Consider the following 13911-nt stretch of genomic DNA (forward strand, 5'->3'; position numbering starts at 1 on the left):
GCGCGCCAGTGCCCCGGGGAAATTTCTGTGCAGCTGAGAAAATTTCTGGCGCTTCAAAGTTATTAAAAGATGAAATCCAAATTCAAAAATTCACAAATTTGCTACAATCTGCAGACATGAACGACCGTCGAAATTGATTTTTTTTTTTAAATATATTTTTATAACGAATCTGGAAATCAAGCGGCTTTTCCTCAGTTTCATAGAATTTGAAAAAAATATCTTAAACCCAATTGAAACAACTAAATGCTTACATAATAAATAAGTCAACATTCATTTTGTGTTAATTGTAAGATCTACTTCCCTCATGGTACTGCTCTCTTAATGAATTTTAATCATTTCAATCAATTTGTTTAAAACGTATTATTTCATATCATGATAAACACAAAACAGCAACGCAGCGCTAAATCAAATCAAATATTTGAGAATAAATCTAATTAAAGTTATTCGTGTCAACAAAATATATTATTAAATGCAAGAAAAAAAAATGTAAAAATATTTAAATTCAGATGCCAGAAGTAATTACAAAATACAAAATTTAAAAAAAAAAAAAGATAAAAACATTTTATGCTTTAAAAGTATTAATTAAAAATAATTAAAATTTGGAAAGTTAGTTTTTGGTTTATTTGAGGTGATATAATTTAATTTTTTAGTATTTTTAATAATAATGTCAGCTTCAGCAAGCATTGCTATATTGATAGCGGAAGACAAAATCCTCCTCTTCATAAATATAATATTGTATTCCAACCATTGAAGGCAGTATTTACACATAGAATTCCGTATTTCTCATAATAAAGAGCTCAATCTCCATAACTACTTTTATGGTCGATATTGCTCTGCATATATGAAAGAATCATCTCGTTGTATGTTCACTGAAATATTCATAAAGCAGGAAAATTGCAATCGAATAGACTTTCCATACGGAAATGAAATACGCAGCAATATTTATGTTCAGCTGCATTTTTTTCCTTCACTATTGCATTTTGAAAAAGCATTTTCTATGCCGGCCTCTTTGCAAATTACTCACGTTCGTTTCATCTTTTCCGCAGCAGTAATTCTCCTTTAGCGGCGAGTAGTTTTGATTTATCTTGCGGCCTTTGAAGTGAAAAAAGAACATTTTGCAGGCGCCGGGGTTTTGATATTCTAGCGGTCGGTCGTTCGAGAGCTCTCTCGAGGGGCATCGCTCGCTGCAAGGAAAGAAAGTCCATAAAAGAACTAGAACCGTAGCGAGCAAGGTGGGTTCATTTGGCCTCACATTGACCACAGGCCGTTTCCGTTTTTCAGACGAGAAGAGAGAGACTGATTGTCAGAGCAGGCAATTCTTATTCCACACTAGATTACACTTGTAGTAAATAATGAAACACGAATCGCACACCAGAATCCCAACGAGGAGTGTGAAAAAGAGAAACCGTAGATTTGGTCAGTGGGTTGAAAATCTTCTTTCCTCCTGCTCTTTCCTTTTATCGCTTAACTTTTTAGTTTATAGTACTTTTTTTGGAAACATTTCTCATTAAATAATATACTTTCCTTTTTGAACAGTTAATTTGCTGCTTTTTAAATAAATCATCTCATGACAAAAAGGACAACTTGTCTTTGTACTCAGATAAGCTTCGAAGCTTTTAGGAAGTTTTTAATGTGACGGGTATCTTTTCAACAGCCGCCGGCTTCCAAATTAATCGTGTACAATTAACATAAAACATCACTTTAATAATTTGAATAAAACGCCTAAATTTATCAAGAAAAAGCCTTATGATAGTTTGAGCCTAAAATGATGCACAAAAAATTATTCAAAGTCTGTTTATATTGAAAAAAGTGAAGACTGACTTTGAATTATTGAAGAGAATTATTGATTTTGTATTTTAAAAAGCTTTTAATTAATCAATATAATAGGGTGTCTGTGAGTTTTTCATTGTTTCCAGAAAAATTATTTTCCAGTTTTACATTTTATGCCAAAAGTTACTTGAAAAAGTATCTAATAAGTCAAAAAGCGAGAAATATCTTACAAATTATTATTTTAAAGTAGTTTCTATTGAATTCATGATATAATATTCTTATATTTTTAAGGCTCTGTGATATAAAATTCAAAATATATTTAAATTTTTAACCTTTTTGTTATATTTCTTGAAAATTTCTTATCAAATTTTGTGAAAACATCTAAATCTCTTTTCCTTCTTGCTCAACCGTAAAATCCCCTTTGATTTATTGCAAAGCACACGAAAAATCGTATTTTTCTTCCCAGAAGCTCGTTCGCATGCAAAATGCCTCTGCCGCTTTCCCTTTCTTTTATTTCGCTTTTTACGTGCGCTTAAAAGGCGTATCGTCATGCGAGAGATATAGAAGTGCGTTTGGCTGAAATCGCGTCATCTGCAAAACGACGAACGCGCGGCCGAACGAACCAATTTCCGTTTGATCTAATAGCGGCGGCGGCGGCGGCGCATCTTGGATAAATAGCTGGCGTGTGTTGTTTACCCCGGCAAAATATCCACGGGCCCCACCGATCTGCCAAACGCAAAAGTGGAAGCGGTTCGCCGATATATTGATCCTTTCCTTCTACGCGATGCTTTCCATCTCCGGCAGCCCGCTGGCCGAATCATAAGTCCACGCGCTAACTACCGCCTTCTTGATGAGCGAAACACGAATCTGAAAATTCTTGAATTGAATGGAAATTAAATTAAATTTTACAATCAAATTTTGTATCAAGTTACACAAAATATTTTTGTATAAAGTAATATAATATAAAAATATAATTTATGTTTTACCTTATAATTATTATATTAATTTTTCTACATTTTTTTTTTATTTATTCTTATTTTAACAAATTATTCTTTATTTATTTATTTCTTAATAATTTGAGAATCTTTTTAACACTCATTTAATTGAGTATCAATAACCAAAAGATTTTTTTTGTAGAATTAAAAAAAAATTTTATTGACATGGATTGTAGCAAACACGTTCATAGCTAATAAATTTATATAACTAAAATCTCTAGCGGCTTAAAATGGCTATATAGTATTATTATGAAATTAAAGAATGTAAAGCATTGCAATTCAATAACGTGAAAATGTATTCCTTTTTAATTTGGTGGGTGATAAATACATTCGATCAAAGAGCTATTAATGCTATTATCATGAAAGCACCTTTCTTCATCTTAAATCCAACCATTAAAGACAGGAGACCACTTTGTTATAATATTATTTATAAGTTGAAAAAAAAATGAAATAGTGCACGCGGGCGAACAAGCCTATTTTCCATTTTTTATGAAATTGTTTATAAACTTTTTAAATTAAAGAAATTAAATTAAAAAGAAACTTAATATTTTGAAGGCAAAAATTACCTCCAGGATTGAAACGAGACAACAGTTTTTTTTATCAAAACTAAGCAGCTTTTTTTTCGATATTTTAAATTATTGATGAATTGATATTTATTGGTAATTAAATTCTTATGTAATTTCAATTAAAAAATTACTAATCCTTATTTCTACAAATTCACGATTTTATTTTTTATTGTTACCTTTAATTCCGCTGTGAACTCCAACGTTAAATTATTTAACTTTAAAACACTCCAATCCTTCACCCAAGAATCAAAATGAATAATAAAATATCTGGGTGAGCTAATTGGATTTTCAGTGAATTCCTCTTTTGTGTGCGAAACGCGGTTCTTTCGTCATACAGGGAAAGCCGAGGCAGCATCGCACACCCACATTTCGAATTCAGCTCCGTCTGCGTGCTCAATAAATAAAGCATCAGCAAAACATTGTAAATTAAACTGCTCTAATTAGCTGCCTGGAGCTGCCGCTGCTTATCCGAGTTCGCAAATCCTGTGGCTGGAAATAAGCAATCGGCCCGTTTTAAAGCTGATATACCGCCGAGCAAACTTTTCGCCAAAGAGACACTTGCGGAAATCTTTGCGGAGAAACTTTCTTTCTTTCACTTGGGACTGACAATGGCCATCGCTCCCCTCTCGCCGGCTCTGATTCGATTAAACTTTTTCCACCAAGAGTTTGCTCAAACATTTCCGAATGGAATTCATAATCTGGTTCAGTGGGATAAATGTATAAGACACTTTTCATATAAAAGGGCGGAGACGCTTCTTTGAGTAAGTCGAATCATGCGATTAAGATCTCATTGAAACGCTTCTTGGAACAATTTAGTAGCAAATGAGAAAGTTTTGGAGCGAATTTCATTGACATAATCAATTGTTCAAGTAATGAAAACAATTTCTTCTGCGATGATAAGAAAATACCTATTTATTTAATTTACAAAGAATTCATATTATTGACATGGTTGAGATTTTCCAGTTTATTACTACTATTAATATTAAAATTGGCATTTTCTAATTTTACCAAAATTGGCATTTTCTAATTTTACTATTAACATTGGCTTTTAATTTTTATGAAGCATCAAAAATTGTCAATAAAAATTAAAAACAGTCGCTGTATTTTCAGTTTTCATTTCAATTTTCCATGATGAAAACACCCTCCCACTATTTTAACCAAAGTTTGATCCAGAAAAGTTGTCTGATTCAAAACAAAATGAGACCCATTAATGAATGATCGGTATGAAATATTGGAATGAAAGTTTGGGAACTAATTTTGAAAATCTATGAATTTCTTATTTGGTTTTAATCTAAGCTTATTGAGGGATTGAAGGATTTTTTTTGTGATGTTTGAAATTAAAATGTTAATTTGAAATTTTTATTCCTGATTTGTACCAGCGTTACATTATTAATAACTCTCATCCTAATTAAATAAAAAAATAATTCCTTCCAATCTTTTCACAAATTTTGGATTGAGTTTTTTCTTGCGCAGCTTCATACAAGATTATGAACCTGGCTGTATGTAGAGTTTTATACCATCTTTAAAAAAAAAAACATGCACTGCTTTTTGCTCGTTAATTCAGATGTAAACAAGCTCCACTTTGAAAGCAGCAGCAGCCTCTCCAATATCGGAGAACGCTGCTCTCTGCCATTTAATCCACCGCAAGCCTCGCATAAAGTGAATGCATCACTACACAGTATAATAGCCTCGCGGTGAAGATTTCCTGGCTGCGAACATAATTTCGAACAATAACGGCTGAAAAATCTCGCAGAACGCCGAGGCCATTCACTGCAAAAGGGGGACGTTTTGCGTTTATTAAATATTTCTTCAAATAACAAGCCCTCTTTAAAGGATATAAATACTTAATGCAAAGTCAATTCAGACTCGGGAGAGGCAAATATGAATTAAATGGCCAATCCAAGCCGCGTCTGCTTTCATAGAGCGCAATTTAATGAGGTGCTCAAACAGTCAATAGAGTGCCAGCCAGACTATTGTAATCGACGGCCGTGCTGTGGCCATGAGAATTTGCACATTTGCGGCCGATGGATGCACTCTTGCCGCTCACACTTTCGCATCGAAACGTGGGCCGGCTGCGAAAAGCGCTCTTGTGTGTAACGTTTACGGGCCATTCCGCGAATTTTATCGCTCGCCGATGATGCGGCTGAATATCCCAATAAAAAGTAATGCGGTGCTGCAAAATTGAGTTTATTAGGAACAAACAAAATTTCACTGGAAATTCAGATAATTTGTTTTTAATATTATTCAGTTAAATGTCAAAACATGTTTTCCAGCAATAATTTCAAAATATTTTATTAGTATTCATAGATTTATTAATTTTTATTTCTTTATTTAAGCAGACAAATTTTCTAAAAAAAAAAAAAAATATAATCTGCACGATACAAATGAACATTCAAATTTAATCCAAAATAAATTGTAAAGGACAGAGTTTAAATTTCACATCCACGCATTTTAATTTGTTTTCAACTTTGCTAATGATGCATTAAAATATTGTAATTTTCGTTCATAACGATTTATCTATTTTTCATTATTGCATTTTCCACGGACGTTGAACACATTTTGCTCAACACATTAATTACACGGCCTTGCCCGTTGTTGTCAGCGAGCACCAATGCAATAAATAAATCGTCGTGTACTTTCACATCTCTCTCGCCATATCAGGCCAATCTCTCATCCATTTCCCTGCTCCGCTGCGATAGAAACACAATGAGCGAACACAAATTCTGGCGCCTCGCCAAGCCGGAGCAGAAGCAAAAAAGATTCGGCCCTTTCGCTGGCCGCGATAAAAAGCAAAGAAATCCGCCTGTAATGGAGAGAGACAAATACACATAAGCAACTTGAGAGAGCCAAAGACTGCCTATCGTCGCTTCAATCAAGCAACAATGTATTGGCCGAATTTCCCCCGGGAGATTGCCCGATGCAGAAAAATGAGCTGCCCGCGTTCCACGCAATTCGTCGCCAGAACGGCTCAACACTTTGGCCGAAAGGGTTGAATAATGTGTTGATTTATTGGAATTTTTTTAATAAAGTATGTGTTTTGGGTAAAAAGGGATATATAAAGAACTTTTTTGAATTTATTTCTGTGATTTTCGTAACTGGAGAAATTACTGTTAATTTTTTTTTTTTTTTATAAATTATTGAACTCGAAAAAACTTTGTATAAAATCAGTGTTTTGTTGAAATTTGAACAAATTCTATTAAAATGGCACAGTAATTATATTTTAATTAATTTAAAATTTAAGTGTATAGATCAATTGGTAAGATATTTATCTTCAAACTCATCAAATAATCACAATTCATCCACTGAAAAGTGTTGAAATTAACAGTTAAGACTTTCATAACCATAACTAAAATTTAATTGCTGAAAGCCGCCTAGAATTTACGGAATCCATTAAATGAAATTCAATGTATTTGATTTTAACCTTTAAAATTAAGTCACAGTAAAATTGATTTATTTTTATTAGACTCTGACTTGCAATCATTGATTTGATTTCTTTTCAAAATACACGCATAATAAACTGCTGATTAAACGGACCAAAAAACCAACGAAAATAATTTAAGATTATAAAAAAGACTATATTTCTAGAAAAATAATAGACTTTTTAAACCTAATTCAGTGCATTAAACATTATTGAACCTAAATCGCATAATTTTTTTTTTTTTTAATTTGTATTGAAATTTAAATTTTTCTATCTGATTGTTCACAGACGGCAAATACCACATGCTTCCCAATGGTGAGCTGCTCATCAACGACGTGTCCCGCGCCGACTCTTCCAAAGGTTACCGCTGCCGGACGCACCACCAGCTGACCCAAGAGTCCGTGGTCAGCATCAATGCGGGCAGAATTCAGCTGACTGGTAAGTTGTGTGCCCAATTCTATTCGCCTCTCCCAAAATAGCACTCGCGCTTTCAAATTGCTTTTTTTCAACAAAAGCCTCTTGAATGTCTGCACTACATCAAGAGCAAAACGTAATAAATTTGCTAAAAAAAAAAGCAACAGAATGCGGGCGATAAATTCTTTCCGAGCGAATTCGAATTGCAAATGGCGAAACGGAACGCTCGGAATTGCGCAATTTTTTGCCTCGGCCGGTTAATTTTTCACCGAGTTGTGTGTAATTTAGCCCATTGTTTGGCTCGAGCAAGCCAGTGAGTTTCTCTCTCTCGTCTTTCACGCTCGTTTTGTTCTTTTCTTGCCACACGGGGAGCGTTTACGGGGGGTTGTGTTTAATGGTAGTTGGCGGTAATTACAATGATTCTAGCCCTCAAAGTACTCTCCGGCCAGACTCGCGCTGCACGTCGTGAACTCTGCGTAATTATTTCGCCTTTGTGCCACCGCACAACTTCCCTTTTTTTTCTTTTTTATTAAAAAGAAAAAAATCCTGCTCGCGCATTTCTGAATAATAAACCACCGTCGTCGTCGCTCCGCCGCCGAGCCAAAGAGAGAAATATTTTCCTGGAAATTTAATAAACCCTTCTCCCTCTTGGAGGAAAAAACAGTCGGCCGGGCGAAAAGCTGGAAAATGTAATTTTCGGATTTATGTCCACTTCCGGGTTATTATCGCCGTCTTATTTATTTATGCCAGGCAGAAAAAAACTTAATTTATATAATATAGCAGCGCACGGTCGGGAAATGACCCGTGCGAGTGGCCGTGCAGGGCCAAATCATCATCAAAAACTCGTTTGCGGAAGCTCAAGTAACAAATGGCCTGGAGTTGCGGCAAATAAGAGCAGACTTGGGATTTTTCCAAAAATTGGTTATTTATTTATTGGTGGTTGATGGTCCTTGTGATTATAATTCAAAGATGAAATTAATGATGAAAAGTCACAAGAAGGATTACTTTTTAAATTTAATATTCACTCATAGCGCTTAGAGATTTGATTGATTTCAATCTTAATGTTAATGAATATTCAGAATATTGAAAGAAAAAATGTGAATTACAGGATAGCATTTGGCTAGTTTTTTAGTTTTTATGCAAAAATAAAAACCTATTTAAAGCTTTTAAGTATTTTTGTTAAGTAATTAAAATTTGCAATATAAATTATGGAACAAATTTTTATTTTTTAAATTAAATATTTTAATTATTTTACGGTTTTTTTCTAATGATTTTTTCCCATATAATTTTAATTGTAATTATCATTAAACGATCATTAGGAATAATAATTTTAATTTATTTGTAATATGTAAAATGCAAACAATTCAATTGAAAGAATTACATAGTAATAATTATGAAATACACTCATGAAGAAGAAACGCATGAAATTACACCTTGTTTTAAATAGTAATTAGTAAGTAAATTTTATCTTCAATGATAGAGCTTTTGACTCTTTATAATCTATAAATTCCGAAAAATTCATGTGATATGGGTTCATTATTCCCTCTGCTTCAGTGATTTCCTCAGGACGCAGGTTTAAAAAATTTCAAACTTTAGAACACTCATGTTGCTCTCCTCAAATAACCGCACTATAAAAGTGGTTTGCCCGGCAAAACAGTGCTCTGAACTCGCCCTCGTCGCTCACATATCACTGGAATAAAATTTTACAACACCATTCAACGCGAAACGCAGCACTTCAATCCTCCCTCTGATATTTTCCCCTCGGAGAACGCAGAAGCCTCTCGGAAAATAAGTACTAGTGGTAAAAAAAATCTTTTCTGCATATCCTCTTCAATCCAAGCAGTTTGTTAAAATTATTTTCTAATCACTCAAAGAACTGTAAAAGAACTTCTAAATTTATTAAAAAGAGTGGAAATTTTCAGCTAGAAAAATTATAATTTTTTATTGTTTAATGCGAATTTCATACGGTTTTACGAAAACTGAGTCTGGACAAAATCATCAACTTTCAGTTTCCCAAATGAAAGATATAACTTTAAAGTTTGGTCAATTTTTCTAATAATAAGTTTAAATAACTTAGAAAAAAACATCCAATCGGAAATGAAAGTTGCATTAGGATCCATGGTTTTCCACCCCTTTACAGAATTAATATACTTGGCTTGACCGTTTTCAATTCTTATAACAATTTACAAGCAACCCCTACAGCTATACAAAGTTAATTTATAGAGGGGTGAACTAATTCGAGGGGCGGCAAACGAGCTTGAAAATTGATATTGCTCGCTATTCCTAGACATTCTACCTGATACCATTACGGATTATTTGTGAGGACCCTTGCTATTGTTTAGTTTGTTGGCTTTCTAATCCGAGTAATGAAGGTCGTTAGGGGAGACTCTGAACGGCCTCGTCTGCGTTTGTGTTGCACTACTTATTTCCATTGGTTCGGCAGGAGGCACGTGTGTGTGTTTGTATTTGTCTGACAAAGTAACAAACCATATCGGGCCGACGGACGACAAACAGCCAGATCGTCTTTCGCCTCGGAAACCCAACACTCTTGGCCTGCAACTTCTTTTCTTGGAGACACTTTTTCCTCCCCGAAAAGCTCGAGAACCACTTTGGCGTGTCATTATAGGAAATCAATTAAGCCCTTTGTTGTGTTTCCAGCACAGGGAGTGGCTTTGGTGCCAAGGCGAGCGAGTCTCTCGCAGAAATAATTGCTAGCCCGAGCTTGCTATGGCTAAATGGAATACTCGGATTTCGCCTCTTCTTCACCGGTTTCCGCCTCTCGAAAATGAAAAGAGGAAATTGAAACACGCTCTCGCAGAAATTCTCCCTTTCACATTGCAGAAGTTTCTGATTGCGACGTTCAGTGCGAAAAAAAATGTGGCGGCTGAATTCAAATTGAAAATGAAAAGTCCATTTTTAAGTTACATAATTCCAAACTTTTTCTCTTTGCAAAGGATACTTAAAGGCTTTTTTAAAATCGGGTGTCTATGATTATTTTGAAGTGTTCTGTCTCAATTCAAATAATAATAAAATTTGAAATCAGTACAAGATAATAAAGGAATAACAGATCACAGAGCTTCAAACCGATAAAGAGGCTTTTATGTTCTGGAATCTCGTATAATATATTTTTCTAACATTAAAATTAGATTTGTTAAAAAATGAGTACATTATCAACTATGCAGTCATCTTATATGTATTTTTGTTTCCATTTTTTTGCATTTTCTGGTAATTCCTATTTTTCGCAAAATTAAGCATCTCATTTTGCAACTCTCAGTATTTCCATAATTGATTTATTTCTATTAATTAGAATGGTAGAGAGGCTCTTTATCTTAAAGAAGTATATTTTTTTTACAGCATTTATTTAATTTGAAATTCCTGTTTCGGTTAATGTCCATGAAAAATCAAGTAAGTTTCTGAAATATTTTTCGAACTATTGCTAAAAATTCAAATTAACAAAAAGATCCATAAACCAAAATACAAAAAAAAATAATAATATGTAAGATGCAGTCTTACGAATTTTTATTTCGATAGGCGAAGATCCGATTGAATTTTTGGAATTTTTGAAGCAAATGTTAGATACTAAAAAAATATGTTTGTAATAAATTGAACAAATTAATTTTAGAACATTTAATTGTGATTTAAAAGAAATTACTAAATATGCCATTATTTTTTAAATAAAAATATTACCGATTTTTATGAAATTTTTACAGATGCAAAACGTAGGATTTTTAATTTGGTCTTTTATAAAGATTGGTAACCCTTATTTTTTTATCGCTCTCAAATTTATGTAACTGCACACCCCAAACACAGTGAAGGCAGCTAAAAGAAATAAAATTTACCAAGAGAGTTTTCATTATGTGGCGAAGATGAAGAATCTTATCAATTTATCAATTGTAGCCTAATGATGCTGAATTTTACCTCAATGCATGAAAGGGAGGAAAACCTTTCTAATGTGGTCGCGCATTAAACATCTATCTCTCATTTTTCCCACGTCAAAAGCAGTCATGAATCAACGCGCATACTTTCGCATGTCAAGCAAGAGAGACCCAAACACTGGCAACAAAGCCTCGTAGAAGAATAAAAAGCTTTTGGCTGCGAAATAAACAATGCGGCATTATTTCGCCGGGCGGAAAAAAAATATGTGCCGCTGTAATCCTGGCCGGCCGTTGGGCTAATCCGGGCATAAAGTGCTTCATTAGTGCGAAACGCGGACGGCGCGTCCATCCGTCCGTCTGTCCATTTATTCATTCCGAGGAGAAGTTTGCAGGAGTTGCTGTGTCACTCTCGCCAAAATGTAATTGCGTTATTCCTTAGCCCCGCAAGAAGTTTATTATTGCAGACCGACCATTAATTTTGCTCATTTAAAGTTGGACCGGCCGCCGCCGTATTAAGGGTGCGCGTACGGCAGATTAAATTAAATGGGGCGCACAAAGGTGACTTTTAGTTGGGATTCATTCGGACAGAGAACTCGCTTGCGGTAATTAATGCTCATTTGGCCACTAATGCGTGTTGGCCAACCCAACTCCTTGGACCACAGACGCTACTGCGATTTATGATCATTTATTGCCAGACCCTTTTTGATCCCAAATGCATCGAGGTAAAATTTAGCATAATTATGCAACAATTAATAAATTTAAAAGATTCTTGATTTTTGCTTAGCAAAAAATACTTTTGAATTTGAAACAAATTACTTTTTATATGTAATTAATTTTTATTCCTGTGAATTAAAAGAACTAATTAAAATATTTTCGCATATCCTGGTAGACACATTTTTAAAGAACAGTGACTGAATATATAATTTTTACCAATTTAATTAATACTTAGCCCCTTAAATTAAAAAGAAATGTTAAAATAAATTTTATCTTAATTAAACTTATGTATTATCTATTACCCTAGGATTTATATTAAATTCTTTAGATCCATTGATTTTTTCACTTTCCAATCTTTTTTTATTCTATGTAATAATAAATAAGTTTTTTTAACCCTACGACTTTTTATTTTTATATTTATTTTGATATGCAACAAAAAAATGATGTAAATCAACCGCAGAATTTTATAGTACAAGCATTTGATCCCCTTCTTATCTCTGAACGCAGCGAATTAGCAATAAAATTCCAGCATACATATTTTCCTCCTCTCCTTCCACGCCATTTACTTTTCTTCCGAATAGCAAATTTTTGTCTTGTATGATAATTCGACCCACGAAATAAACCTCTGAATTCCAAACAAAACTCCCTTTTTTTGCAGCGCAATCCCCGATAGCATTCTTTTATTTTATTCCCTGTGTCGCGGCAAGTAGGACGAAAAATCCTTTAGGAAATCTGTTCGCCTGCATTTTTAAACGCGCTGGGAAAAGCAGCTTTTGTGCCGCGTAGTCTCCGAGCTTATTTATTCTTTCTTTCGTTCTTTCTCTCTCTCTCTGCAGCATTGATTTTTTTTTTCATTCCTTGCAACGTCGGGCAAAGAACAAACCACGTCGGAATTATTTAGCATTTAGTTTGTTGTCCGAGGGGACGTGTCTTTCTCTCCTCCACTCCGAGAGTGAAAGCGAACGGGACGTGTGTGTGTGTTTTCTGTTTTTGTTGTTCGCACGTTCAATTAATTCAAGAGCAAAAATGGACTCGGCAGCCGCGGGAATTGCGCTGCAAGAAGGGCGGATGGACGCGCACATATGTAGTGGAAACTGACGGGACCTCGTCCACTACAAAAACCCTTTCCTTCCCTTCTGCTAACCCTCGAGCTAATACTCAGCGGGATAATATCCACTTTTGCTTTCAAAGTGGACACGGGCAAATTAATCAACTGGCAGTTCGCTCTTCTCTGCAAAAATTTCATTTAAAAAAACACCATGAAAGTAAAATACGATCAATAAATAGAAAATAAAAAATAAATTTATTACTAATTATGGTAATTATGCACACTAAAATAATTCACCATCAGTGAGGTTTTCAAAAAAATTGTATAGATTTTTCCTGACTTGGTGATTTAATTATTTTAACAATTCAATTCCTGTTTCACTTCCTTTGCCTTTTTTTATGAAAACAATAGTCATTTCATATTTCCCGAAACGCTAATTTTTAGCCATTGTTTTCTATCAACTTGTTTTGACGTTGTCAAATTTAAATATTGCTAATAATCTTTTACCGGTCAATTTTTTATTCAACTTCCAATTGAAATAATAAATCCTGTTGAATTAAATATCCAAAATTTATAGCTCATTTATTTAAACTAATTGTGATATATGCAAAAATTATTACAGTTTCATATAATTTTTTAATGCAAAATTGTGTGACTAAACCAGAGCAACGTTATACTTTTGTTCCATGAACCATCTTTAATAAAATTAATTCTGGCTCATACAAACGTTCCGAAATTTCTTCCTGAAATTCATTTTTAAAAATTTGTCAATTCTGCGGGTTACGACTCAGTTTGACATAGTTTTAGCTGTCTTATAATTAAATGAAGGTACAATATATACATCTTAAAATCTATCAATTTTATTTGATTCTACTTTTAGTACACACTCATTACATTTCCTTTATTTTATTGTGATATAGATGAAATCAAGAGCAAATCCCAAATTACAATAGAATATTTACATAGTTTTCCAACTTGGGTTTGATTGAAAGATGATTATAGATTTAATTAAAATCTATGTATAGGATACTAATATTAAGATATTTAAAAAGTAACTTTTGATAATATTATTTTATTATAAATAATCTACTTTTATAAAACTAAAATTAAT

The 13911-nt window shown here is 33.6% G+C and overlaps 1 protein-coding gene across 13 annotated transcripts in view; it reads left to right on the top strand.

The window, feature by feature from the left end:
• The window catches only part of LOC132200125 (cell adhesion molecule Dscam2-like), a 137053-nt gene that overhangs the window by 72612 nt on the left and 50530 nt on the right, over positions 1 to 13911 (top strand). For all 13 annotated transcript variants that reach the window (XR_009442148.1, XM_059625339.1, XM_059625343.1 and 10 more), the window contains exon 4: positions 7038 to 7187. Coding sequence is in view for 12 of the 13 variants with exons in the window: in XM_059625339.1 (XP_059481322.1) it covers positions 7038 to 7187 (150 nt within the window). In the remaining variant the exon portion in view is untranslated. The remainder of the gene's footprint in view (positions 1 to 7037; positions 7188 to 13911) is intronic.

The sequence above is a fragment of the Neocloeon triangulifer genome, unplaced genomic scaffold (assembly GCF_031216515.1).
Source record: "Neocloeon triangulifer isolate White Clay Creek 2 clone unplaced genomic scaffold, ASM3121651v1 ptg000014l, whole genome shotgun sequence".
In the NCBI taxonomy this organism is placed as follows: domain Eukaryota; kingdom Metazoa; phylum Arthropoda; class Insecta; order Ephemeroptera; family Baetidae; genus Neocloeon; species Neocloeon triangulifer.